A 26,946-nucleotide genomic window follows, 5' to 3' on the forward strand; every position below is an offset into this window, starting at 1 on the left:
TCAAGTGAAGGAAATGGAAAAAGGGGCAGGGAATTATATTTGTGGATCCTCTCTAAGTATACAAGTACATGTATTTATGAGTAAAGACTCTCTTTGCCATTTCTGCATTAGATGTATTAAATTATGGCACACAGTTTAAAGCACCTTTTTCAAAGTTAAGTTTGGTTTAATTGCTTGCTTTTTAATATTCAGAAGTGCCCAAAGATCATCCATATTGTCCCCTTCCTAAATAAATAATGAAAATTCAAATAAATATCTGCAACTTTCAGTCATTACTTTCTTCTCAGTGATGAATGATGATCACTGTGTGTGCACAAAGGCTTTATTCATTGATATGAATTAGTTTGGATAATTTGGTCCAAAAATTTCATCTCATATAAAGCTGGATGTTTCTCTTAATTCAACTTTCATTTTTATTTTGCGATAATTGTGATTTACATAAAATTGCAAGAAATAATACAGAGCAATTCCGTCATACTCTTAACACGATTTTCTCTAATAGTAACATCTTGTAAAACTAGTACAATATCAAAATCAAGACATCGACACAAAAAAGTCATGGTACAGGGTATTTCCACCATCACTAGGATCTCTCAAATTGCTCTTTTATAGCCACACTCAATACCCTCTGTCCCCATCCCTCCTTTACACAATCATCATTAATCTGCTCTTCATTTCTATAATCCTGTCATTTCAAAACATTTATAAATGCAATCATATAGTACATAATCTTATAGGATTGACTTTTCACTCAGCATAACTCTCTGGAATTCAAATTGTTGCATGTATACATAGTTTGTTCTTTTAAAATTGTGGAATAGTTTTTCATGGTCTAGATGTACCACTACTTGTTTCACTATTCACCCGCTGAAGAAAATTTGGCTTGGCTTTTGGCTATTGCTCATAAAACTGTTGCAAATACCCATGAAAACATATTTGCAAGTTAGGCAACTCTTTGCCTAACATTCTGGCTGATAACTACAGAGCAAAGGAGTTGCCAAAGGTCACAAACCACTTCCTTGATGAATAACTAATGACTCAAGAACTCTTATCAGTACTTGCGGCTTTATATCTGCTACCTGACCTTACAGAGCCCTTCTCTCTCTCTCTCACTCAGCTTCAATTGGACAAGAAACATGTTTTTCAGTGTGTATTCTTCAGAACATGAACTCTATGAAATGCTCCTAAAAGGGCAAGTGGGGGATATTTCATGACCATATTGAATATTATATCCCTCTTTGGAAATTAACAAATGCTCACTGGTGTACAAAAGGAGAAATCCAGTATCCAACCAACTTCATCACTTGCTAGAGACAGTAACCCTTGGCAAGATAGTTGACTTTTCTATACCTCCATTTTCACCTGTAAAACAAATAAATGAATGGAACAAAGACACAGAAGGACTTGATCAATGTTATTTATTATTGCTATTATCATAAAATCATCATGATCTTATTAAAAAATACATGACTGGACTCCATCCTTGGAGATTCAGATTCACTAAATCTGGGGTAGTGTTTGGTCTAGATGAAGAAGCAGAGGTTCATCTTTATTAAGATTATGCCCAAGATTGTGCTTGAGACAAGATTCAAACACAGCCCAACATGCCTGGTCTGTGTCCATACACAGTTTGACTTAATTCTGTGATCAAGCAAAAGAGTGCAATACTCTACCAAAGTGATACCGTAACATCATAAAATCATGATTCCTCAAGAGGTAATTCAATAAAATAAAATGCAGTTCAGTGCAGTTGATACACATTAGCTTTCAAAAAACACCTAAATATACCAGTGAGGGTATGACTCAAGTGGTAGAGCACTTGTCTCCAATCCCATTACCAGAGAGAGATGGAGATGGAGAAGGAAAGAGGGAGGCAAGGGGAGAGGGAGAGAGGAAGAGAGGGAAAGAAGAAAAGGAATGAAAGAAAGAGAAAGAGAGAGAGAGAGAGAGAGAGAGAGAGAGAGAGAGAGAGAGAGAGAGAGAGAGAAACAGAGAGAGAGATGTATTTGAGTCATAGTTAGCAAATGAAATCTGAAAATAAGACACTATTTCCTTCAAAAGAAAAGAACCAATTTTGATGGCTAGTATTTCTATAGGTTCCACCACCACACTGATCATTTCCAAAGATCCTCTTGTTATCAAGTAACAGGACACTTTCCAGCACTCAGGGAATCATTCTGGAGGCAGTGGCAATCTTCTTACCACTTCCGCAGCAACTCTTAGGTAAGCTTTGGTCTGGAAAAGAAGAAACTGGGTGAGGTGAGGACGTTTAGTAGTGAGGAGACAATGCAGGTAGGCTGGCCTTGGAGTTATGATCCTCCTCTCTCTACCTCCAAAGCACTGGGATTAAGATGTGTACGACCATGCCTGGCTAAGACTTTCTAAAACCATTAATTTCTACACTGATATAATTGTGTGTGTCTATCTATTAATCTATCTATATACTATTAATATTAATGGCAATAAATAAAATTTACTGAGCACTCAATATTTGCCAAGTATTTCAGTTACTCTCACAGTTACCCTAGGAGGTAAGTTCTGCCATCATGCTAACTTTTAGACAGGAAAGGTAAAAAGTCTTAGTCCAAAGCATTACTGCTAGCAGGTAACAAGCTGGGTTTTGACCCAAGGCTGACCAACTCCCAGACTCTTCACAGTTAAAAGAGATATTTAAGGTTTGTTTGCTGAAACACTTGATGAAGTTATTCAAGTGTGTTTTACACATTTTCATTTTTAAAGACCATGACTGAGCCCTAACAGATGAATCATGTTTTATTTTTACCAGAAAAGTGTTAAAAATCTCATGTTAAAACATCCTTTTAAAAAACTCTCAAAACATGAATAAGGTTTTAAATTTTCTTTATTGAGTACTTATTATAGAAAGTACTTCACAAGTAAGTACTTTATCATGTAAAATAAGCATCATTGGCTCAACTTAGATGGGAAATCGGAAGTTGTTTGCTCAAGGTCATTTTTGAAGTCAGCAGGCTGGAAAACATTTACACCTGGGTCCAAGTGACTCTAAAGCCCAACTCTTTCTACTACATCACTTATTAAACAATAAACTCATAATAGAAGTGATTTTAATCCTAATGCAAGTCTAAAAATGATTTCATTCTCTGCTATAGTTAATAGAAACAGTTTGTTTTAAAATGGAAATAACTTGTACTTGTAAATAAATGTTTCTCTCACTGTGTTAATTTTTACTTATGTATCTTTATAAATACCTTTTATCTCCTAGTAGCTTTTCTAGGAATTTATGCCTAACATTTTGTGATGAAAACTGAAAAGCAAGCTGAGTCACGGACATCATTCAATAATCAGTTAGTACTTACCTACATAAACTCAGAATACAAAAAATTCTGAATGGTTCCAGAATAATCAAATTTGCTACATTTAATCTTTGTTTTTTAATGGACTAATCGACAAGCTTAGACTTCCAGTATATCCCACTCAAGATAACAACTTTAATTATCATTTGCTAAGAAACGACTGGAAGTGCTTAGTTTAACAGTTTTGATTTCTACAAAATTGCTGAGACTGAATTTTTTTCAGTCAACATTGTATCATTTGAACAAACACATTTTGGTTCTTCTTGCATACAAAGTATTTGTTGGAAAACCTGTGGGATGTAATGATGTAGAAGACAGGCAGAAGGTGAAAGGTGAAGGCATTCTAGGCAGTTTCTATATCCTCAAAGGATTTTTGAGGAGTATTGAGAGAAAGGCCTGTGAAGTGCTGGTGCAAAGGAAACAAACAGTATTAGTAGTTGTTGCTATTATTACTATGCCCCCAAGAAATTTTACAGTCTCACTGATGAGCTCAAATGAGCACTTTTCCTGCCTGAGGAATAATTAAATCCCTCTTTTTTGTTTCATTCATATCTAGAATAAAGGTCACAAATACATCATATGTACAAGCTATGACTGAGATTTCTCAAAATATTCTCTGTTCTTTCATCACCTCAACTCTACATAGACTTACCCTCCCCTCCTACTCTAGATCTTTATATTGGGCCATTTAAGAGCCACAGATAATAGAGCTGGACTCTATTTGTCTACTCTGCCATTATCAAGCAATAAAGGATAAAGAATAACCAAAATGAAAGCTTTGCGGAACTCTTCTTTTCCTTTGCTTTTAAATATTTGCAGATCTAATTTATCATAAATAATCATTTCACAGTAAGAATGTGAAGTGATACTTTAGAAATTATAAGATAATTTGAGACTTTACCAAAAGTAATCATAGCACATTCTTCTGATGCTAACATTTTTACTTGGTAAAAGGGTAAAGGCACAAGGTCATCAGTCACTCACAGTCCTCACGTCTTGGTCTCTGTGGTAAAGCCCAATCAACAAGTACAGACCCACAGCATGAGGCAATGCTATTAAGACTTCTGAATTCTAAGTACCCACTTTCTCTCCCTTCTCTGTTGCTTTCTTGTCTGTTACCCCATTCACATTTGGTGTTTCATTTATTCTTCTTCCTAAGTGGTGCACGTGTGCTAAGGTTTTGCCCATTCACTGGAAAGGCAGCAGCCTGTTAGTGCTTTTTAATTGTTACTGCAAGACCTTCTAACTTACCCAATGATGTCTTAAACTCACCACAATTCATACCTTTAAATTAATCACCACCTCTTTAGTGTTTGCCTCTTCGGAAAGTTAAATGTTTGTTACTTGGAAATTTAAATTCCCAAGTACATTTTAAAGGATTTTATGGGCTAAGAACGAGAGTCCTGACACTTGGTATAGGAGTGATGGAATATGAAAGTGGAGGGAAAAAGGAAGTCAAAAAACAAAAGATAAAACTTTTACCAATTAGTATTTTTCCTATGGATCATCCTTAAAAGCAAACAACATTGATCTACCATATGATCCAGCAATACCACTCTTGGGGATATACCCAAAAGAATGTGACACAGGTTACTCCAGAGGCACCTGTACACCCATGTTTATTGCAGCACTATTCATAATAGCCAAGTTATGGAAAGAGCCAAGATGCTCCACCACTGACAAATGGATTAAGAACATGTGGTATTTATACACAATGGAATTTTATGCAGCCATGAGGAAGAACGAAATGTTATCATTCGCTGGTAAATGGATAGAATTGGAGAACATCATTCTGAGTGAGGTTAGCCTGGCCCAAAAGACCAAAAATCGTATGTTCTCCCTCATATGTGGACATTAAATCAAGGGCAAACACAACAGGGGACTGGACTTTGGTCACATGATAAAGCGAGAGCACACAAGGGAGGGGTGAGGATAGGTAAGACACCTAAAAAACTAGGTAGCATTTGTTGCCCTCAATGCAGAGAAACTAAAGCAGATACTTTAAAGCAACTGAGGCCAATAGGAGAAGGGGACCAGGAACTAGAGAAAAGGTTAGTTCAAGAAGAACTAACTTAGAAGGTAACACACATGTACAGGAAATCAATGCAAGTCAGCTCCCTGTATAGCTATCCTTATCTCAACTAGCAAAAACCCTTGTTCCTTCCTATTATTGCTTATACTCTCTCTTCAACAAAATTAGAGATAAGGGCCAAATAGTTTCTGACAGGTAGTGAGGGGTAAGGGGGGGTAAGGGGAGAGGTAAGGGAGGAGGGCAGGGAGAAGTGGGGAGAAATGATCCAAACATTGTATGCACATACAAATAAAATAAAAATTTTAAAAAATAAAATGAAATGAATAAAAAAAATAAAAAACAAAACTGTCAGGAAAAGGGACTAATGATTAACAACTAATTTTATTAGCTTTTGCAGAAATTTATATTGGAAAGTAAATGTTCCCTTCATTTTTTAAATGAAGATGTTCAGGTAGAACAGGCATTGAGCTTCCACAAATACCACAGGATCTATTGGAAGAGATGTGGCTAGTTTCTGAAAGAAAATTTAAATTTGGTTTTATAGGGAGAAAGGAAACAGAACTATAGGAACAGGATTAATTGCAAGTCAACTAGGAAGGATTCAATTCCAGGACTCAATTCCAGCTTTCTAATGTTCAGGAGTTAACATCTTTAAAGTTGAAGCTGGGTGCTCTACTCACAAGATTCAAATTCTGCTACTCTGAATTTTAAATGCCACCAAAGAATGACATTTACTTGATGCTTTGGAATAAGTGGATTTGGCCCATTAATAAAGGAAAGAGGAAAGACATTTAGTGTCATGATATCTTAGATAGGAAGTTTCAGAAAGTAATAAGTACAGCTGGTATTTTGTTTGGCATTTTTCAATGCAGTTTTACATTGAAATCCTCTTCATTATGACATCAATTTATAGATGGAGAGAAAAGTTCAAGAGGTTAGGAAAATTGTTTCAGGTCATACTTAAAAGCAATACTTGGCAACCTTGGTAATGAAACTCCATGCTGATTCAGAGTCAGTACTTTTCCTTCCATGCAGAGATCCCCTTTGAGAATCTAAAAAAGCTCTTGTCCAATTTCCCAGAAAAATGCACCTTCACATACTCTAGATATAATTTCAGGGGATTCTGAGACCTAGATTAAGATTCTCTGCCTTATGCTCTGTGGCTAGACATGCCAATAGGGCCTGAGGGGCAGAGTTGGCTCATTCTCTAGAACTGAGATGTTATAAAAAGGGGTTGAACTGAAAGCCACCTTATACATATACTAGGCAGACACTGAACTAACCTCACAATTGTTAGGAAGTGAAGCAAGTACTGCATGGAGATAAGAACGCACAGGCTGTGTGTCAGAGCTGAGTGTGGAATGGCTTTTAGTATTCTGTAAGCTTCCTTAGCATATTCATGTGAAATAATGGAGAAAATTATGCCTGCCTTCACAAAGATGCTATGGGAATCAAGTAAGATAATGGGTTCAATGCATCTAAGCATTGTACCAGTCTCTTAGAGGAAACTGAAGATGTAGCTATCAGTATAGGACCCAGAAGATGATATAATGGAAAGAGGCCAACATTTCAAAGAAACAGACTTGTCTCGCAATTTTGGGAAAATTGTTTAACTTCCTTGAGTCTTAGTTCCCTAATCTGTAATATGGGGACTATCTACATATGGCATTAAATTGCTGTGAGGATAGAAAATAATGTAAATAAAATGTCTGATAGTGTCTGATACACAGTAATTGCTATTATTATTATTACGAACTGATTAATAATTATGAATGACTACAATCTATGCGTAGGAAATACTATCCTCCAGGGAAAGAAAACAAAGTACAAGACACTGTATTTTTTCCTTTTCATGACCATGTCTAAATCTTAAAATTAATCAGAAGTCTTTATATTTAAAGCTGATTAGCAGTACATGAAATTCTCACCATTTTTAAAGAAATTTCATCAAATTACAACTAGCTTATACCAGAAAGGTTTAAGTTGTCATTAAACTCTCAGAAATGCCACCCAGCCACAGAAAAACAAGTCTAATATTTACACAAATGTAGATCAGAGTATAAAAACATGTAACTCCAAAAAACTTCATAAACACTGCTTGGAATTTAAAACCCTTTAAATTGATTGTTATATGTTCTCTGCTATATGACATTCCTCTAGCTTCAATGAGATATTTCTTACTTTTATAGAATTTCAAAGAAAAAAGCAATAATGAGCAGGTAGAAAAATATTTAAAAAGATAAGCTCACAATTAAACTATTATTATTTATAAGGAATAACCATGCGATGTCTTTAAATAGCCTTTTCTTGGGAGGCATTTAAATGTGTATAATTTTAAAAAGCCTCAATTTTAAACTTTTCAGATACTAAATATATAAAGTATACCTATGGTAGTTGGGACTGCCAGATTTAATTATGAAAGCAATAAAGAGTTGTCATTTCTGCATTTCTGAAAGTGTCTTAAGAAAGACTGAAAAGGAAATTTAACTTTTAATACTTAAAAGGCGAGAAAAAAATGGAAACTTCTATACTGTATTTACTTAAAGATCATACTGCCGGCAAGTCAATAACCTGTACCATAAGAAAGGATCTCTGGGTCCCTGAAAAAGGTAACTAAAAAAATGAATCAACTTTACTTATGTAAAATTCTTGACTTAATTTACTCTTACTTTATTTATAGCTCTAACCAAGTCTGGCTCTTTTATTTTTCAGCCAACAAAATATTAGAGAAAACAAACTAGAATGAAGGGGTAATAGCTATGGATGGATAAAATAACAACACTATAAAAATATACGTTAGCTAAGGGGAAAACGCAAAAAAGAAAAACTATTAGAAGATTGATATGGGCTGCTCAGGAAAGGGGAGCAAAACTACATCAAAACTGATGTACCACATGACTACTCAGTTTCTGGATTAAATAACAAGTACTAGTTAGGAAAAGATTTCTATTTTTTAAAAAGGATTACAATACAATACTTTACGCTTGAAGATTTTGATTTGGCAACTTTGAAAATCTACCAACTGTATTCCCAATAATCCTAGCTAATGAAACGGTACTAGGCTTTACCACTTCACCTCCCCAATCATACTTGGTAAAATAAATAAAAGGAAAAGCTCATCTCTAATGGCTGGATACCCTCCCTCTATTCATCCAACTTAACATTTTCTTACATTAGGTTTGTTTCTCCTAACAATTAACTGAACTTGTAATACTGAAATGTAATAACCCTGAGCAGTTAAATAATGCTAGTCACCAATATAGGAATTTTACAAACTCTTTATTTGGGTTCTTCCTGAGAAAGTTGGTTGGGTGATGATTCCCTCTATAGGTAAGTTTGTCAAGCTAATAGTTTAAAGCCAACACTGATAGCCTACCATGCAAACAGTGTATAACTTTTTTTTTTAACAGTAAAATATTTTAATAAAATCATCCCAGCAACCAAAATAAACACAAAAAACCCAAAACAAACATATCATTGTGAGTGGACTGAAGTCAAAGAGCTTCCTGGTTACAGCTAGATAGACTAACTAGGCTGGGGATGCAGCTCAGTAGGGCAGCAATTGCCAAGCATGCATGAGGCCCTAGGTTCAATCCCCAATAGTGCTAAACAGGGGACTAAATGTGCTATGAGGAGATTAATTGCCAAACACCGGAATAGAAGTTCTTTATTCAGTAACTCAGGCATTTATTTATATTTTATTGACTTATAGTAATTTTATATGTTCCTAAATTACACTGTGAAGTTTAGGTTCTTGTGCCCATTAGATAATGATTAACTTAGGGTAATTAACATATCTGTGCCCTTAAACTTTTATCATTTGTGATAAGTAAATTCACATTTTTCTCTTCTATTTTGAAATATATGTTAAACAGTGTATAACTTAAAGATGCTTTGGACAAGTTAGCTAATCCTTGTTTGTATGTATGCCCTGTACACAGATAAGGTTACTCTTCTGAACTTTCTGTATATCAAAAGCACTTAGCTCACAAAAAGAAATAAAAATACACATTTAAAAATGTAACTTACCTCATCACTTTCAGGCTTTGAAAACACAACTGGCAGGCCTGTATCTGAAGCTTCCCTTATACTGAGGTGTAAGGGAATGTCTCCTACAAGAGCCCATGAAATACACATTAGAATCACAGAAGCTCACTATTTGAACTTAATAAAGAAACAAAATCTGAACTAAACTCATTTGAATTTAGTTGAGTTATGACTGTCCTCAATTTGCAAAATGTCTGAAAAAGAAATTAGAAATAAAAACTAGGGGCAAAATTCCATCTGAAGGAAGGTAGTACAGTGACTGAGTATTTATACATGAAAGCTATGTGGCAGCCAATCAAGGGACAAAGCATCTGATTTATTCTTTGCTGGAGGTGTTCTGGCAAGGAATGGCTTAGGAGACATTTGTAAATGATTTTCTCCTATAATATCCGATATAGATATATTATGCCACACAGTAAAGAGAAAATTGAAGAGGAAGATATGAGAAGGCAAAGTAGTCTAAAAAAAGGTACAACAAAATGATCTTCCTAATGTAGGCAGACAAGTGAGCTAAGAGAACTGCCAAAAAGTAGTTATCCCAATGTCTGCCTTTTAATCAGACAGAATTATTTTTCTCTTATCATTTATTAATCTATGGAGCATTTAATGTAACTTGTGAGCTTGATGAGTACACAAGAACCACCAAGGCATAGACTGCAGTTGGAAAGATTGTGTGTTATTCCTAAGAATGTATTACTGTTAGGTGGTAGAACTTGAGAGCAAAATGCTTTGACCTACCATGTAATATGCTTTTTCTTTTATTAGTGCCAACATGCTCTTTCCATCACACTATCACAAATGAAGTCTCAAATGCTAAGATTTAAAATGCAACCAATGGAGTCTTAGATAGAATTGACTCATCATGGCTCTTAGCATCCTCAGAATCACTCTAAATCCATGCAAAGGTCATTGAAATGTGTGTGTGTGTGTGTGTGTGTAAATGTGTGTTTTATATAAATAACTCATCCTATACACTGCTAGGCAATATAAATAATGCAGAAGTGTATGTACAAAAATATTACAATTTATTATGAAGTACATAGCAGAACAGATACTCCATGCTCCAATTGTCAGCTTATTTTACAATCTTAACTCTTTAAGTCTTTCCTTAATATCCAATATCCAATGATAAAATACAAGAATATTCTCGTAGCATTATGGATTAGATTTTCAGTAAATTTCATGTCTATCCTATAGATCAAATTCAGACTGCAGGAAATTAACACAGGGACAGACAGGGTAAAATAAGTTATATAAAATGCTTAGAAACCCATAAAGATTTTTCTCTTGATTTATGAGCTATCATTAATAGTAAGAAATCCTGAATGATTTCTTTTCTACTACAGAAATGGAAGTATGCCATCACAGTTTGGGTGTGAGAACTATCTTTGAGGAGCTAGCTCTGAAATAAATGGGGTTATGTTTCAGACAAAGAATTGGTTAAAAGGTTTTCTTTGAGATGGCCTGAGACTTTAACAACTATGCATATAACTGTCCCAGGAGGAAAAATGTAGAAGGTTCTGAAGAGCTGTTTATCCAAATAATCACTTAAAACACAACCCAAATGATAATTTGAGCGGCAGCTAAGTGGTCAGTATAGGACAAATGAGGGTTCTTGTGGATGGGGGAGTAAGGTAGCCAGTAGGCCTTAGTTGACAGAGCTCTTGTTCTGATTCCAGTTCCTCATTCCCAATCCATGCTCTTCATAATTGCACCCCCTGCTCCAGTTCATGGGAGACCATGACTGCATTAAAACAGGGAGTGGGTTCTGAGTTGGAACTGAGAATGATGAGTTATTTTTTTCCCCACAACACTGTTAAACACTATGTAGTTTGTGACCAGTGATCAGTGTTTCTACAGTTTTGAGTAATTATGTTTGTGTGTTGTTAGTTAAAATGTAACTTCCAAATATGAGACTGTTTCTCCATGAGTTATTTAAAATTCTAAACAAAAACATATTGCTTACAAAACTGTACCACTCATTTGTAAGTCAGAGAATTACAATATTGTCAGCATAATTCAATAATGCCATTATAATTATACATTTACTTTAATATGTAAGTGAATGTCATTCTGTTATGTTATTAGGCAGATTTTGGAAAATTGAGCTTTCCAGGTTAGTTAAATTAAAAACAGTTGCAGAATATAATTAGTGGGTATAATTAAAGCAATGTATCAAACTATATCATTAGTATTCACCTGGTATTGTGGTTGCTCCTATAGTACAAATGTGTAATGACAATAATGAACTTAACATTAACTTTAAGAAACTTAATTATAATAGAGAGTATTCTGAAATTCTTTGATCTCTAAAGGATCTTAATTTTTAACTACCTAAAACTAATAACTCACTCTATGTCTCCTTATTCAGCATGTAACATCTGCCTTTGCCCAAAAATAGAAACCTGCTCACAATTACATATCAAAACATGTTTTCTAAAAAGTCCACTAACTTGCTTGTGAATTTTTGAAAAATCATGTTTTCTCCAAAATCTGTGCTTTGCTCACTTGACACAGAATTTTAGTTCCCCTAATATACTAATTAATTCTTTAATTCAGTGCTGTGTGATGTACATTTAATGTAAATTTCAGGTCCCATGGCAAACACATAAAAAGGTTACAGAAAACAGAAATTCTGTCATTCTAAAACTGAAAGACAACACAGAACTGACCCAGGTATCTTTTTTATACATGCTCCAAGAACTGATACTTACATTTTGTTTATGCTGAAATATTAATGAATAACTTAGCAACCAAAGTGATGACTGACATTTAAGTATGGCTTTAAATCACAGTACTAAAACCATAAAACTCCCATCTTAAGTTGAAATTATAGGCAGGTTTGTTTATAGTAGAAATTACTGTCATAGTTGGTAGACCAAACCTACTCAAAAAGCCAAAGCGAGGTTAACACATAGAATAGCACTATACTAACATAATTATTTTCTGTGACACTCTTCATAACCAAGCCTCATCCCATTTTCCTTTCTGTAACATCCCAAAGTCTCAGGACTGTAAAATAGGTACAATGTTTACAGAGGGGGGTAGAGACTAGCGGGAGAGAGAGGGTGAAGGAAGGAGATTAAGGTGAGGGTATATGGTTGATGGACTTCATATACTTTTATGAAATAGAACAAAGAAATTTCTTGCAATTGCTTTAAGTGGAGTGTGGAGGGAGTTGAGGTGGGGGAGACAATGGGGTGGATCTAACCAATGTATATAAGTCTAATTGGAATTGTCACTATAAATCCCCTGTATAAAGAATATATCCTAATAAAAAAATATATATAAAATCCCAAGGTCTCACCTAGAACATCAAGATCAAGGGTCTGTGCTAGTCTCCTTGCACCATCAGCACCAAAAATGTGAGTTTTGTGTTTACATTTTGGACACTGGAAAACGCTCATGTTTTGGACAAGACCAAGAACCTAGAATAATAAAAGACAAGTGAAATTAAAGTAAAATTACACCAGATCTTAATACATCATTTCAACAAGTTTTTACTACGTACCTACTAGGTATCACTACTACAAACATGAGTAAGGTAGGTTTCTGTTCTCAAGCAACTCACAAGTTAGTGAGAGATCAAGACATAGATAGTTAACTTTAATATGCTGATAACTGCTACAAAGACATGAATAAACAGGAACCAAAAAACTTTGCATTGGAAGAATGAAGCTGCCCATAGACAATTGTGAACCCTCTGAAACTGTGAGACAAAATAAATCTTTTCTCCTTTAAATTGTTTAAATTGTCTTAGGTATTTTGGTCACAGCAATGGAGAAAAGTAACTAATATGAATGATAAGAAATGCCATTATGAATCTAAGACTTTCTTGTTCAGACACAGAACACCTCAGAGATTTTTAAAGTTGAAAGGATGGTGCTGAAGAGGTAATACTAGACAATCAGAAGTGTGTTATAGAAATTTAGTTCTGATGATAATGTGAAGAAGAACAAGAGGGGAGAGAAATAGGAAAATAAATTCTTAAGAGGTTTACTGTGAAGAAAATCTCATGATTGAAAGTAGATGACATATACTGAGTACTTATTGCATGTCATGTACTGAAATGAGTACTTTCAAAGTACAGTCTTATTTACTCCTCATAAGAACATTAAGAAACGGCTATGTGAGAAACTGACAGTGCCAGCAAGGCTGATGTTTACTCTTATTCGAATGTTATTGTTCAAAACAAAATTTTAAAGTTTCATAGAAAATTATCATCTCTTTCTGATATTCCCTAGCTTCAAGCACAAAATACATCATTAATAAACATTATTATTCAATAGTGCTATGGAATAAATACCCAGGCTCTGCAAATTTAATCCCTATTTATGCTCCTTTTAATCTCACTTTTTTATTGATGGGAAACAGTGGTTCTCTTCTAGAATAAAAATGTAGAGCACCACATCAGAGGCTTAGAGATAACAATGTCTGTATCATCCTATCAATTTTGCCATAAGGTCATCATTGCAGGAGATTATTAGAACATTTGCATTTTAAATAAATAATAGCACTGATAGTCCATAATGAAACACATAGACAAAAAAGGTGACAAAATTTGTTTTCCTTTCTGAAAGTAGCAACAGAAAAGACTAAAGCTGTCCACACACACATGTAAATGAAGGCAAACAGTAAAGGGCATGGGTTTGCAGCAAAGCATTTTCCAAGCATCTAGTATTTACCCACTTTTTGCTGATACAAAGTATCACAAAAAATAAATTACACTGTTTTGGTAATTCAGTACCATCTCCAGAAAGCTAGAAGAAAACACAGCTTAATATCACAGTTTATTTATTTATTTGCTTTGACTACATAACACATTCATTGCTTTGAGTATATAACATTTATGATAAATGTTATTTATACCCTGACTGTAGGGCTTTCAACTTAAACATGAAAATTATTGTTCAACAAATAAAAACAGGAAAAAAAACCTTAAAGAAAAATGAAAATCTACATGAGGGTGTATTTCATGTCAGAGAGAACACAGAAAGCATTTTTACCTTGGAATCTCTTAGACTCCCCAAGACATATAGAGTCATGGAGCAAAAGTGTATTTGCAGTTTGTATGGTTTATTTCTCATCATCAAATTGTCCTCAATGGAGTACATAAACATCTCAATCACATTCTCAACAGATGTCACAGACATAAAATATAAAACTATAACCAAATAATATTAATGTGCTCTTATTATATGTCAGTAACTGTGCCAAACAGCAGGGAGAGCATAGAGTGGTGAGTGGAGGAGACTTGGTGTTTGCCCTCTTGGAGCTTGTGCTCTAATTGGAGAAGTGGACTGAATAAAACCATATTTATCTGGAAGTAAAGTACAGGGTACTATGCCAGAATAGAACATAGAGGATTTACTATACTGTAGGAGTTATAGAGGGTTTGGAAACATTTGACCTGAAAGTTACAGGAAAAATAAGGAAAGGGAAAAAAAGCAGCAGTGTTCAAGATGGACACAGGGAGAACATATCCCATCAAGAAACTGAAGGGCTGGTCTGAGGCTATGAGGTGTGGTGTGAGTGGTGTGAGATGAGGCTGAAAAGGTATTCAGGTGTCTGGGTTTATAATGCGTGCAAAGAGAAGCCATTAAAGGGTTTTGAATAAAAGAGGCCATTGTGCCTGTAGTTCTAGTAGACTCATTTCTTAAAGTTCAATTCAGTAGTTTTAAAAACAACATAAAATAATGAAAAAAACTAAAAGAATTTGTCTTTGTGTGTTTATGTTCTTAGACAAAACATTCAGGGCTGTGTTCTTCAAAAATCAATCATGGCGGTCATTTTTGGTTGCTGTCTAAAATATGTCCAGTTCTCCTCCTGGGAACAAGGTTAGGATTTTTTCTCCTCTGCAATTAGGTGATGACACATAACTTGTTTTGGTCAGTGAAATGTGAGCACCATGTGTCACTTCTAGGCTGAAGCTGTAGGTGCTAATTCCTCATTATTTTTCCCTCTGTCCTGGTGGCTAGCAACCCTCCAGATGGTGGCTGCTCTGTCAGTCTGGTGCCAGTGTGAGAATAATACAGAGGAAATGCTGAAGCCAAATCACAATGGACATGTACCATGAGACAAACTGTTGTTTTAAACCACTGAAATTTGAAGGTTGTTTAATTGTATGTCACCTAGCTCATCTTGGTTGACACAGAAGTATAGGAAGAAAATAATATAATTTCTATTCTATGATTTCTTTTTAATTTCAATTTTGTGTGTTTATAATGAAAACAGCATACTAATGTAGTTATATATGTACACTACATACACATACAATATAAATAAATACACATACATTGGGATATATGCTTAAGCATCATTTACTGATAAGGATAATAAAAGAAATAAAAGGAAATTCTAGAGTTAAGTAGAATTACTTTATTCAAGATGACCTAAGAAGCAATTCTTTTATCCTTAGCTAAAAGAAGTTACATATTATCAGTAATGGAGCCAGGCTTTGTTGTTAAAACCTCTAACTTTCAAACATACAGAGGGTTCTTAATATCAACTATCTTTTGTTTTTTTCACCATTTTACCCTCTATTCTGGGAATTCAGTTTTTTTTTAGATTTTACATTTAAATAAGGTTATTTGGATTATTTATTTTATGAAGTATTTCTCTTTCTGTGCCTGACTTAGTTCACTTAGCATAATATTCTCCAGGTTCAAAAATACACATTGTTGAAAATGACAAGATTTCCTTCTTTTTAAAGGCTGAATAGTATTCCACTGTGTTTATATACATGGGAGTACAGATATTTCTCTGACATACTGATTTCATTTCCTTTGGGTGAACACCTAGTAATGGGATTTCTGCATCATATGATACTTCTATGTTTAATTTGTTGAGGAAGCGCCATACTGTTTTCCATAATGCTGAAATATTGTATATTTCCATCAACAGTATGCACGAGTTCCCTTTTCTCTATATCTTAACACTTATGTCTTTTTGATAACATATTTTCTAATAGGTGTACGCTAGTATCTCATTTTGATTTAATTTTGCATTTTCTAATGAATAATGATGTTGAGCATTTTTTCATATATCTTTTGCCAATTTGTAAGTCTTCTTTTGAAAAATGTCTATTCAGATCCTCAGTTCATTTTTCAACTGGGTTATTGTTTTCTTGCTATTGAGTTGTTTTGAGTTCCTTATATATTTGGGATGCAAACACTTTATCAAATGTATAGTTTGCAAATACTTTCACCAGTTCCAGAGGTTGTCTCTTCACTCAGCTAATTGTTTCTTTAGTTGTTCAGATGTAATGCTAGTTGTCTATTTTTGCATTTGTTGCATGTGTTTTGGGTTCATCTCCAAAAGATCACTGCCTATGTCAATGTCAGAGGTTTTCTCTCATGTTTCTTCTAATAGTTTTATAGTTTCAGGTCTTGCATTTAAGTCTTAAGGCATTTTGAGTTGATTTTTTATATGATATGAAGAAATTGTCTAATTTCATTCTTTTGCATGTGCATATTCACCTGTCCCAACACCATTTATTGAAGACACTGTACTTTCCCCACTGCATCTTCTTTTCACTTTTGTGGAAAAATTGACTATAAGCATGTAGATTTATTTCTGGGTTCTCTATTGTTTAATATATATATATACATTTTTCAATATATATATTTCTTCAATATAAACTATATTCACTTTGTAAAAAACTAATTAAGCTATAACACTTATAATTTGTGCTGTCTTATGTAGGTATACCATAGTTCAATAAAAAGTTTGCTTAAAAAGAGGTGATTGGAAAGGGGGAGGGTGAATGGAGAGGGTGAATATGGCTGGTATTCTTGGTATCCTTGTATGAAAATAGAACAATGAAGCTTGTTGAAATTGTTTTAAGAAGTGGAGAGGGAGAGGATGAGAGAAAATGATAGAGGGGATAAATCTAACCAAGGTATACTATAAGCATATATGGAAATGTCACAATGAAACCTTCCTGTACAGCTAATACATGAATGTCTTTAAAAAGAGGTGAACATGGGAAGAATGGTAATAAAGCAATAAGAACAAGTAACCAAACAGTGTACCTGGCATCTTGTGACCTGCGCATTAAGTGTAAAACACACACTGGCTATCAAGTGACTTAATATGAAGGAAAGCATGTAAAACATCTCAATAACTTTTTAAGTTCACAAGTTAGTTATTTTTGTATTTTTCATCAATGTATACCATGAACACACACACAAAAGTACACAAATCATAAGCATAGGCTGAATGGACTTATAAAGTACATATACCATATTACCAAGGCTGCTGATTGATTTTGTTTTGTCTTGAACTTGATGTGAATACAATCATACAGCATATTCTTTTGCATTCATGTCATTCATCCAGTTCAACTATCTGCAGTTCGTTTTAATTTGTAAAGTTGTTTGTGGCTCACATTATATTTCCACCGGACAGAGCTGATTGAGACACTTAAAGTCTAACTTCAGACTTCATTTTGAAAGTCATTCATCTAATGTTTTAATGTTCTAAAGCTACACAAAACTCTTTGATCAGTTTCTGTGATTATAAATATTTTAAAACACTGAACAGAAAAGAAACGTTTACTTTCAAGAATACATAAGACACACAAGATGCAGTGGCGCATGCCTGTGTAATCCTAAGTATTTGAGAGGCATAGAACAACAAGATCATGGTTTGAGGCTAGCCCAGGTAAAAAGTTAGCAAGAACCCCATCTCAACCAATAAAAACTAGGTTTGGTGGAGTGTGCCTGGCATCCCAGCTAGGCAGGCAGGCAGCCAGGGCATAAATTGTGAGACCCTTTTCATAAAATCCATTAAGCAAAATGGACTGGCAGTGTGGCTCAAGTGATACAGTGCCTGCCGGGCAAAGAGCTCAAGGCCCTGAGTTCAAACCCAAGTAGCAAAAAATAAAAGAAAGAAAGAAAGAAAAGAAAAAGACATAGGACACACCAGGGGATGTGGCTCAAGTCATAGAGCCTTGCCTAATATGTGCAAAGCCCTGGATGCAATTCCCACTTCTATAAAAAAGGAAAAAAAAGAAAAAAGAGAGAGTGGAATAGACAGGACAGATAATAAACTATCAAGGTTGCTTTCAGCTGAAAATATAACAACCAAGTGTAGTATTCTTACGTGGTTATTTCATTCTGTGTGAAGGTTAATATAATAGTTATATATATAAAACACTACATGCATATAGTTGTATAGACATATATTATATGTATTCTATCTCTGATTAATTAAAGAGAAATTACAAGTCCTCTATAACCATTGAGGTTTTGAATGAGAGCAATTACTGTAATAGGAAGAACATTGGAATATCCATTTTTTGATTTTGCTAAATCACTCTCAAATAGAAAAGAATTCATGACACCCAACCCCCAACAAAAAAGCCTTGTATCTTGTAAATGCTTTATATATTGCTCAGCTGTTTGTGGTTATGATAGAGCTATTCTATGTACCCTTTGATAGCAGACACATTAGGAAACAGACGCTTTGCTGTAGCTTAATTTGCATAATACCATTGAGATGGAGCTGTAAGCATACTCAATCATTTTTTAATGCCTCATCAAAGTATAAGCTCCTTTTTTCTTTCTATCTCAGCTAGTTTTACTTGAAGAAAGAAATATTACATGCCTGACTAACATCAGCCACCACAAACATTTTACATGTTATTCTTAACGTTATCCTAATCCATCATTGGCTCAGATGCATACTCTTTTTATTAGCTTTTTAAAAAAATCAACTCTCGAAATATTGACATTGCTCTGAATATTGGATTTTTGTGTCTAAATGTACTGAATACAGCAGGCTCAAAAGGCCCAAATTTTAATTTCTTCTTGGTATTTTAAACCCAGATTCAGGTAAAGTAACAAGCAAGATTTTTTTCAGGCTACTCTATAATCCAATTTCTCAAGGTTACAATCAGGTTAAATGCTTGCTGGTTGCAACCTATCATAGGATTGAAAGCTGTGTTTTAAGAAAAAGTGAGGGGAAAAGTCATTGTTAAGTAGAGAATGTATGATAATAACTGAACTAGGTTAGATTCATAAGCGCTTTTCAGGTCTCCATTAGCCTCAAACCAGTTTTTGGTATATACTTGAAGCATGTATACAGATATTATAATTTTAAAAAATGAGATGGGTGTTCCTGTTTTTGCTTTCAGAAGAACTGATCTGATACAGAAAGAATAATAAATGGGGAGGTATACACATTCCTCTCAGGGACCAACTAAGTAGCTGTGGGTCCATGAGGTATAACTCAACTTCTCTGTGCCTTGAATTCTTAATCTCTAAAATGACAATTTATAATAGTCTCTAAAGTCTACCACTGTAACAATAACATTCAGAGTACCACTTACAATAATATATGCTAAGGTTATGCTAAGTACTGGATACATAACCTCACTTAACTGCTATAATGACCACTGAGATGGGCATTATCCCTAGTTCATGGAAGGGAAGACTGACACTAAAGATCACACAGTAAATTATAAAGCCAAAACTCAAATTATTTAGGTCTTCAGTTTATATGTGGAAGTTACCAAGCAAGATGACAAGTAAACGGATTAGAGGATTTTATACATGGAATTAAGTGGCCAAAGATAAGGATGAATCAAAACAATCTAGTATAGCAATTTAACATAATAATTAAGAGCACAGTTACAGGACAGGCCTGATTGGAACCATGCTCATTACTCAGTGCCTGGACATGAAACTCTCCTTCCCCTTAATCCTCATTGTAACTCTCTTGACAGTCAACAGATCCTATGGATCCTTAGCTCTTCCTCACTTTTCAATCTGTCACTATCCTTTAAAGCCCCAATAGTAAGCAAATAATGCACCCTAGAATGTCTCATCCTGTAATATTACATAACATCTACATTAAAGTTTCAACTCTGGATTATCTACAGAAATTGCAGTTAAGAATGTGGGCTCTGAAAATATGCAGACTACTTGGGACGAGACAGGAGCCCAGCTAGCCTCCTAAATATACGGATAAACTTATGTAAATCTGTCATCTGCAAAATGGGAGAAACCATGTGCTCTACCTCACAGGATTTTTGTGAGGGTAAGATAAGTTTAATTCATATAACAAACATAGGAGAACACTCTAGTTTAAAGCACACATGAATGTCTAAGAGATATGTGAAAAACACAGATGAGCATATGTCACCAGTCCCTGAGATGTAACTAACAGCTGAGATGCAGATCCAGTCTTATAAAGGTTATCCTTGAAGAAAATTCAGTTTTCTAAAATGGTAAAATTACCTAAATGTAAAGAAGGAAGCCACAAGTGGTTTGTCATACTAGTTAACATATATTCCTAAAAAGAATTTAAACAGTATTTTATAAGACCACTAAAGCAATATTGATTCTTTTTTTTTTTTTTTGGAGGTGTTGGGGTTTGAACTCAGGGCCTCGCACTTGCTCTGTAGGCACTCTATCACTTGAGTCACACCTCTAGCCCTTGAAAGATTCTGTAAGGACATCTGCTTAGTCTGGTTTTTATTGCTATAATGAAATACCCAAGGTGGGCTAACACTCTAAGGAGAGAGGCTTATAGAGCTCACAGTTATGCAGGTTAGAAGGCATGGGACCAGTATCAGCTTGGCTTTGATTAGGAACTCATGGCAGATGGCAGGAGCTTATGGGAGAAGGTGAGATGACATTACCAAACAGGAAGCCAGAGAGTGATTCAGGGGTCGAGCTCGTTCTTTAAAACTCACTCTCTTAAAACTGAGCTCTCACGACCCCTTCTAAAAACATGCCTCCAATGACCTACTGAATACCATGTCTCCAAAACATGAACCTTGACAGACAAACCACATACAAACCCTAGCAACACCAAAGGTAATAAGCCTCCCAGAGAATCAAGTGAGATCCACTTAATGATCGTAGAGGAAAAATTATGCTCAAGGATGAAGAAGAAAAATGTGTCACTTTCCTCCATTTTCATGTAAGATCACCTATTCATAAATTGTTTTGTGTGCAGATAGGCCAGATAATTAGGTAAAATAAAACAAAACTAAATGCTGAAAAAACTCTAGGACAGATACCACGAACACATGACTTCTAAAGGCATTCAGGAATTAAGATGTGGACCTCTTGTTCCAAAAGAATACCTAGTGCCAAAAATGGTTACTTTGTGCCTGTAATCCTAGCTACTTGGGAGGCAGAGATCAGGAGGATTGTGGTTTGAAGCCAGCCCAGGCAATTAGTTCTGCGAAACCCTATTTCAAAAAACCTTTCACAAAAATAGGGCTGGTGGAGCGGCTCAAGGTGAAGGCTGAGTTCAAGCTCTAGTACTGCAAAAAATATATAAATAAATGGTTACTTTGCCAGAAAAATAATATACTACATTCCTGATCCTCATCACCAAGGTATCATATATAACATATCTTTGGTAATGAAAATGGAAAATGCAATGACAACATTAACAAAAATCACTTACTTGAGGTTCTAAAATTATCTAATTTTTCTTAGAAGACAAAATAATCATTAATCTTTACAAACAAATACTAAAAAGTTCCAGACAACAGTAGGATTTTTTCCTATTTTTAGCAAAAAAAAGTAAAAATGGAAAAATTAAAAATTCCTTTTCTCTTTTATAAAATAATTATTTTCAGGGCTGAAACAGTTGTAGAATTTTCAGAATTATTAGTGAGGAAATAAATACACTCAGTGACCAGCTTCAGTTTTACTCCAAATGTATTTGTGGCCAGGTAACTGTAGCATACACTGCTAGCTGCTCACCAAAATCCATGGGCTCATCTTCCTTCCACATAGCTACCCTACCTTTCTTAGATTCCTTGAGAAACATGGCTTGTGGTCACATGGATGAATTTTATTTAGTGGAATGTAAGTATAAGTATGTGAATTACACTTAGGACCCTTCTTTGTGCATGTCTCTCTACTGTCTCTTCTTCCTGGATGGCAAGAATGAAGATGGGCCCAAGGATGAACTTAGAAGTTTTTGAAAATGGCGGAGGCTCCAAAAGCCTAAAGGATCACATGGAAGAAGCTTACCCTGCTCATTTGCACATCTACCAATACTGTTAATATGAGAAAGAAATAAACTTGTATTGTATTTGCATCATTACTTATTTTGGGGACCTATGTCTGGCAGTAATTAGCCCACTATAATCTAAATTTTAAATAATGCAGAACTTTAGACTCTTAAGTGACTGTAGCAACTTGATGAATCTAGATGAAGAAAATGTTTTAAATTCAAATGAAATACTCAAGGAATAAGAAAATCTCAGTATTTATCTAGATTTTTAAAAGTTTCTTGTTAAAATTCTTATTAGAAAATAAAGGGACTAGCTAAAATGCCTAGGCCAAATAGATAACGTCTATGAATTATAAACTTATCTGTTTCATGATAACATTCTAAAGAGTAGTTATAATAACCAACATTGATCATCTGGTATTACATCAAAATTGAGTGTTTAGATTGTGCCCAAAACTATACTAAGTCATTTATGTGCATTATCTCCTTTATTTCCCATCTTTATCTGCTGAGGGAAATACTACTACAATCTCCAAATTATGAATGAGAAAAATCATAATATGGCAAAGAGTAAGTAATTCCCTTAGGTCATATAGTTATAAAATGACAGAGCTGGGATTTGAACTTTACAATTCAGATTCATGAGCTCATGCTTTTCAATACTAGGCAAAAATGGCTCTGCAATTAGTACCCTGTCACCTAAAAAATTATGATAGAAGTTGGAGAGTGATTTAACTTGCAACCACAAAAGAATATCAAAGAATATAGCTCTTTAAGTGTTAAAAATTATATACATGAGGCAACAAACACACAGGTGAATAATAAGCCAGATCCTGTGGCATATGAATAATACTACAAAGGCCAGCACCAAATTGATTTTCCTCTCAGTCTCTTCCTTGACAAACAGCATTAAATCACAACCATCAAATAGAGTAAGGACAGGGCTTCATGACTGAGAATCTAACCTCTTATTTGTAGTTTGCTATCATCTTCAGCAGAAAAACAGATCATGGTAGATTTATTAGTGGCAGCATAGCTCTCAAAATCCCTCTGATTTCTGCCTTTTTGGTTCAAGCCCCACTACCCCATGCAATCAGTTGCCAAACCTGCCAATTCTTCCTTCAAAATGTCAGGTACATTCATTTCCCTTTCCATTTGCACTGCCATTATTTTAAATCAGATCCTTTCTACCCATTACCTCCACTAGTGTTTTGTCCACATTTTAGATTTTCTTTCTACTAGGTATTTTAATCTTGATCCAGTACACACACACACATGCATTTTTATAAGTGACACCAAATCTTTATGAAGTAAGACTTTCTCTTTCCACAAACAACTTACGTTGATATTGGTAAAAATTATAGTTACATCTCTCACTATACTGATTTCATGACAATGGGTGTGGCTCACAACCTGCAGTGTGAGCAGTTCTGACCAAGCTTCCCTACTGTTTCCATGCTGTCCAGCTCCTGTTCTTTCTATTCATTTTCATCAGATTAAAACTTTTTAAAGCTCTATCCTAATTATGTCTACTTCCTATCCAGCAGTTTTTCTGGACTCCACTTATAATCTTAAGAAGAAAGTCCACATTCCTTGTTCTAGTAAAAACACACTTGAACATACTACCTCAACTATAGACAAACTGAACAATCCTGAACACAACTTGTACTCTCCTGATTCTTTTCAGACTGAAATCTTTCCCCACACATCCCTAGGTATGTCGATGAAAATCCCGCTCCACTCAGTACACAGTTAAGCACATTTCAGCACAGAGCAAGGAAGGTAGTCCCTGCACTCACAGAGCTTACAGCATGGCAGTATAGACATGAAAGTACTGACAAATGTGAGAACAGTTACAAAGGGGAAACAGAGTGTAACTGAATCACAGAATAGAACCAGCTTAAGCCCAGCACCAGTTCACACCTGTAATCCTAGCTACTCAGGAGGCAGAGATCAGAAAGAAAATGGTTTGAAGCCAGCCTGGGGAAATAGTTCACAAGACACTATCTCAAAAATACTCAACATAAAAGTGGTAGAGTGGCTCAAGTGTGAGCCCTGAGTTCAAACCCCAGTACCACACACATACACACACACACACACACACAAGAATAGAACCAGTTCATCTAGTTAAAAGCACTAGGACAAGTCTTCCAGAGAAAAATCTGTTTAGTCTAAATAAAAAAAAGGGCAAAGAAAGGATTTCTCAGTGAAAAATGAAGGTAAAATGTTCTCAGATAGGAAAACAGCATGCCAAGGATTCTGAGGACAGAATGCTACATGGAAATGCCAAAGAAGTGGAAGAAGACCAGTTTGGCTGTGGCAATGAAAATATGAGGCAGAGCAGCCAGCAAACCTGGGGAAAATGGGACAACAGATAGTAGATGGCATTATATCTGGGATCAAAGTATTTATCCTGTCTGTATATGCTAGGATGTTTAAGATGTGTTTTCTTGCCACCCAGGAATCCACATTCTCCTGTGAAGAGGTAAACCTGTAGTGGGATAAGAGCCAAACTAGATATATGCACAAGTGGTTCGGAGAAAGGATTATTAACTTTTCCTGGTATACTGGGAAAAGCTTCTTAGGGTAAGTAATGCCTGAACAGAAATTTGAAAAATGAATATGGGTTCCTTAACATGACAATGACTTATTAGGCATAGGACTAAAAAGTACAAAACTACAAGGACATGAAAGCAAAACAGAAAAAACCAGCCAACCAAAACCCTATGGCTTTTCCATGACAGCATCCCTGTTGGCCCAGAGGAGAAAGTATTTTCACATGCCTCAGAATGCAGGGTCGTGAACCGTAATGGAGCTAGTCAACAGGATGAGAAAGTATGCTTGAAGAAAGGACTCACCCTCCTTTTCTCTTTTTCACAATCACCAATTGCAGGTTATTACAGTGCTTGATTTATAGAAGGCACTCTATATTAGTAAATATGCATTTATGGAATACATAAATTAATATCTGTTAAATTAAAATTAACAAAGTGATCTGCCATGTGAAGAAGAAGTAAGATACTTTTCAGGAGCTGAGAAGATGACCAAAGAAGGAAGGGCTAGATACTGAAATCCCCATGACTCCAAAAATGCAAATGGTAGGGAAGGGCTCCAAATTGAGGTACTCAGAGCTCCCTTGCAAAGGAGGTAACAAAAATGGTTGAGGGTGACACACACATAAATTACTCACTATTAAAACTGTGTAAGACTGAAACTTTTTATTACTTAAAAATCATCTACAAATATTCAGATAATCAAGAATTTGGTATAGTTGGTATCACTTCAGGCAGAGGATAAAGAATTTAATACTTCATCTCTTCTCCTTTCCCAACCTATGCACTGAATTAAAAAATATTTAAATTAACTTTAAAATGTTCTTGCAGACATTACTGAACTCTGTCCATATTAATGAATTCCAATGACATCATTGTTTCCATGGTAACTAATGCACTTCAGAAGGTAGGAAAAAAAAAAAGAGAATAAGACTGAAAACTAGGGAAAATGGAATAAAGTGGAATAAACAAAGCATAACATCTCCTTTGCATTATGGAACATTTTCTGATTTCAAACACTTTAGCATTACTTAAACTCTGATGCTTTTAAAAGCCAGAGGGATCTCAGTAGTCATCAAATCCCTTCCCAATTATAAACCAAGAATCCCTTATCAATGTAGCTGCACCATGGTTGTCAAACTGCATTCAGAGCTCATTGCTACAAAGTTCTCACTCATTTAGCTGCAAACTTTACTGTGTTGTACTGTAAGCTTAAGAGATGATTAAAACATTTTGCTTGTTTTTTAAAAATTGTTTTGCAGCTTAGAAGGCAACTAATTAAAATAAGGAGAGCTATAGTAAAGATAGAAAATATGTCCAAAAACCAGAGGGAGGAACCATTAATTCCATCTTAGAATCAAGCTTGGATTGCAAACTGCAATGACTTTCATTTCTGATCCCTTTCAGTCCCACATACTTATGACCATATTCTGGACCCTGTCATGACCCAGAACCATTCCAACTCTGCAAACTTAAAGTTCAACATTACTGGTGTGATCCAAAGCAGCTCCTGTCTAATCTGCGAAGTAGTTCTATGAGCCTTATGTAGCCTGTCATCCTTCACTTGAAATACTTCTTCATGATATCTCCTTGTTAATAGCCTAAGCTTTATCCTTCAGTGGTATCCACCTAGCCACCACCTACCTGGGTTTAGTGACTGTTTCCTCTTCTCTGTTATGTTCCATAAAAAGTATCTGTCCCTCTCTCTTGGAGACTAGACAACATTTTGCCAGAATACTGTGAGATTGTTTGCCTCTTTATTTATAGGGCAGTAGTGTCAAGGGCTGCAGGTAAGGGAAAATAACATCTGAAGTAAAAGGTATATGTGCCAAACCTGGCAACTATGGTCATTAGACTCTCAAGTAGTAAAGTCCACACAGGGCATGCCCCATAGCCATTGCCACTGCCACCTGAAATGACAGCATCAGGTGAAATGGTCTGCTGATATGCAAAATGATATTACTGGGTGGGTGGGGGGGCAGAAAATTTCTGATTCCTG

General features: G+C 35.1%; 1 protein-coding gene across 5 annotated transcripts in view; it reads right to left on the minus strand.

Moving 5' to 3' along the window:
- Positions 1-1,401: 1,401 nt before the first annotated feature.
- Nubpl (NUBP iron-sulfur cluster assembly factor, mitochondrial) overlaps positions 1,402-26,946 on the minus strand; it is a 266,538-nt gene continuing 240,993 nt past the window's right edge. For all 5 annotated transcript variants that reach the window (XM_074068202.1, XM_074068201.1, XM_074068200.1 and 2 more), the window contains 3 exons: positions 12,719-12,839; positions 9,394-9,476; positions 1,402-2,235 (listed from right to left, as the gene is read on the minus strand). In XM_074068202.1, the coding sequence (XP_073924303.1) occupies positions 2,173-2,235; positions 9,394-9,476; positions 12,719-12,839 (267 nt within the window). In that variant the 3' untranslated portion in view covers positions 1,402-2,172. The remainder of the gene's footprint in view (positions 2,236-9,393; positions 9,477-12,718; positions 12,840-26,946) is intronic.

This window comes from Castor canadensis, chromosome 3 (assembly GCF_047511655.1).
Source record: "Castor canadensis chromosome 3, mCasCan1.hap1v2, whole genome shotgun sequence".
Taxonomy (NCBI): Eukaryota; Metazoa; Chordata; class Mammalia; order Rodentia; family Castoridae; genus Castor; species Castor canadensis.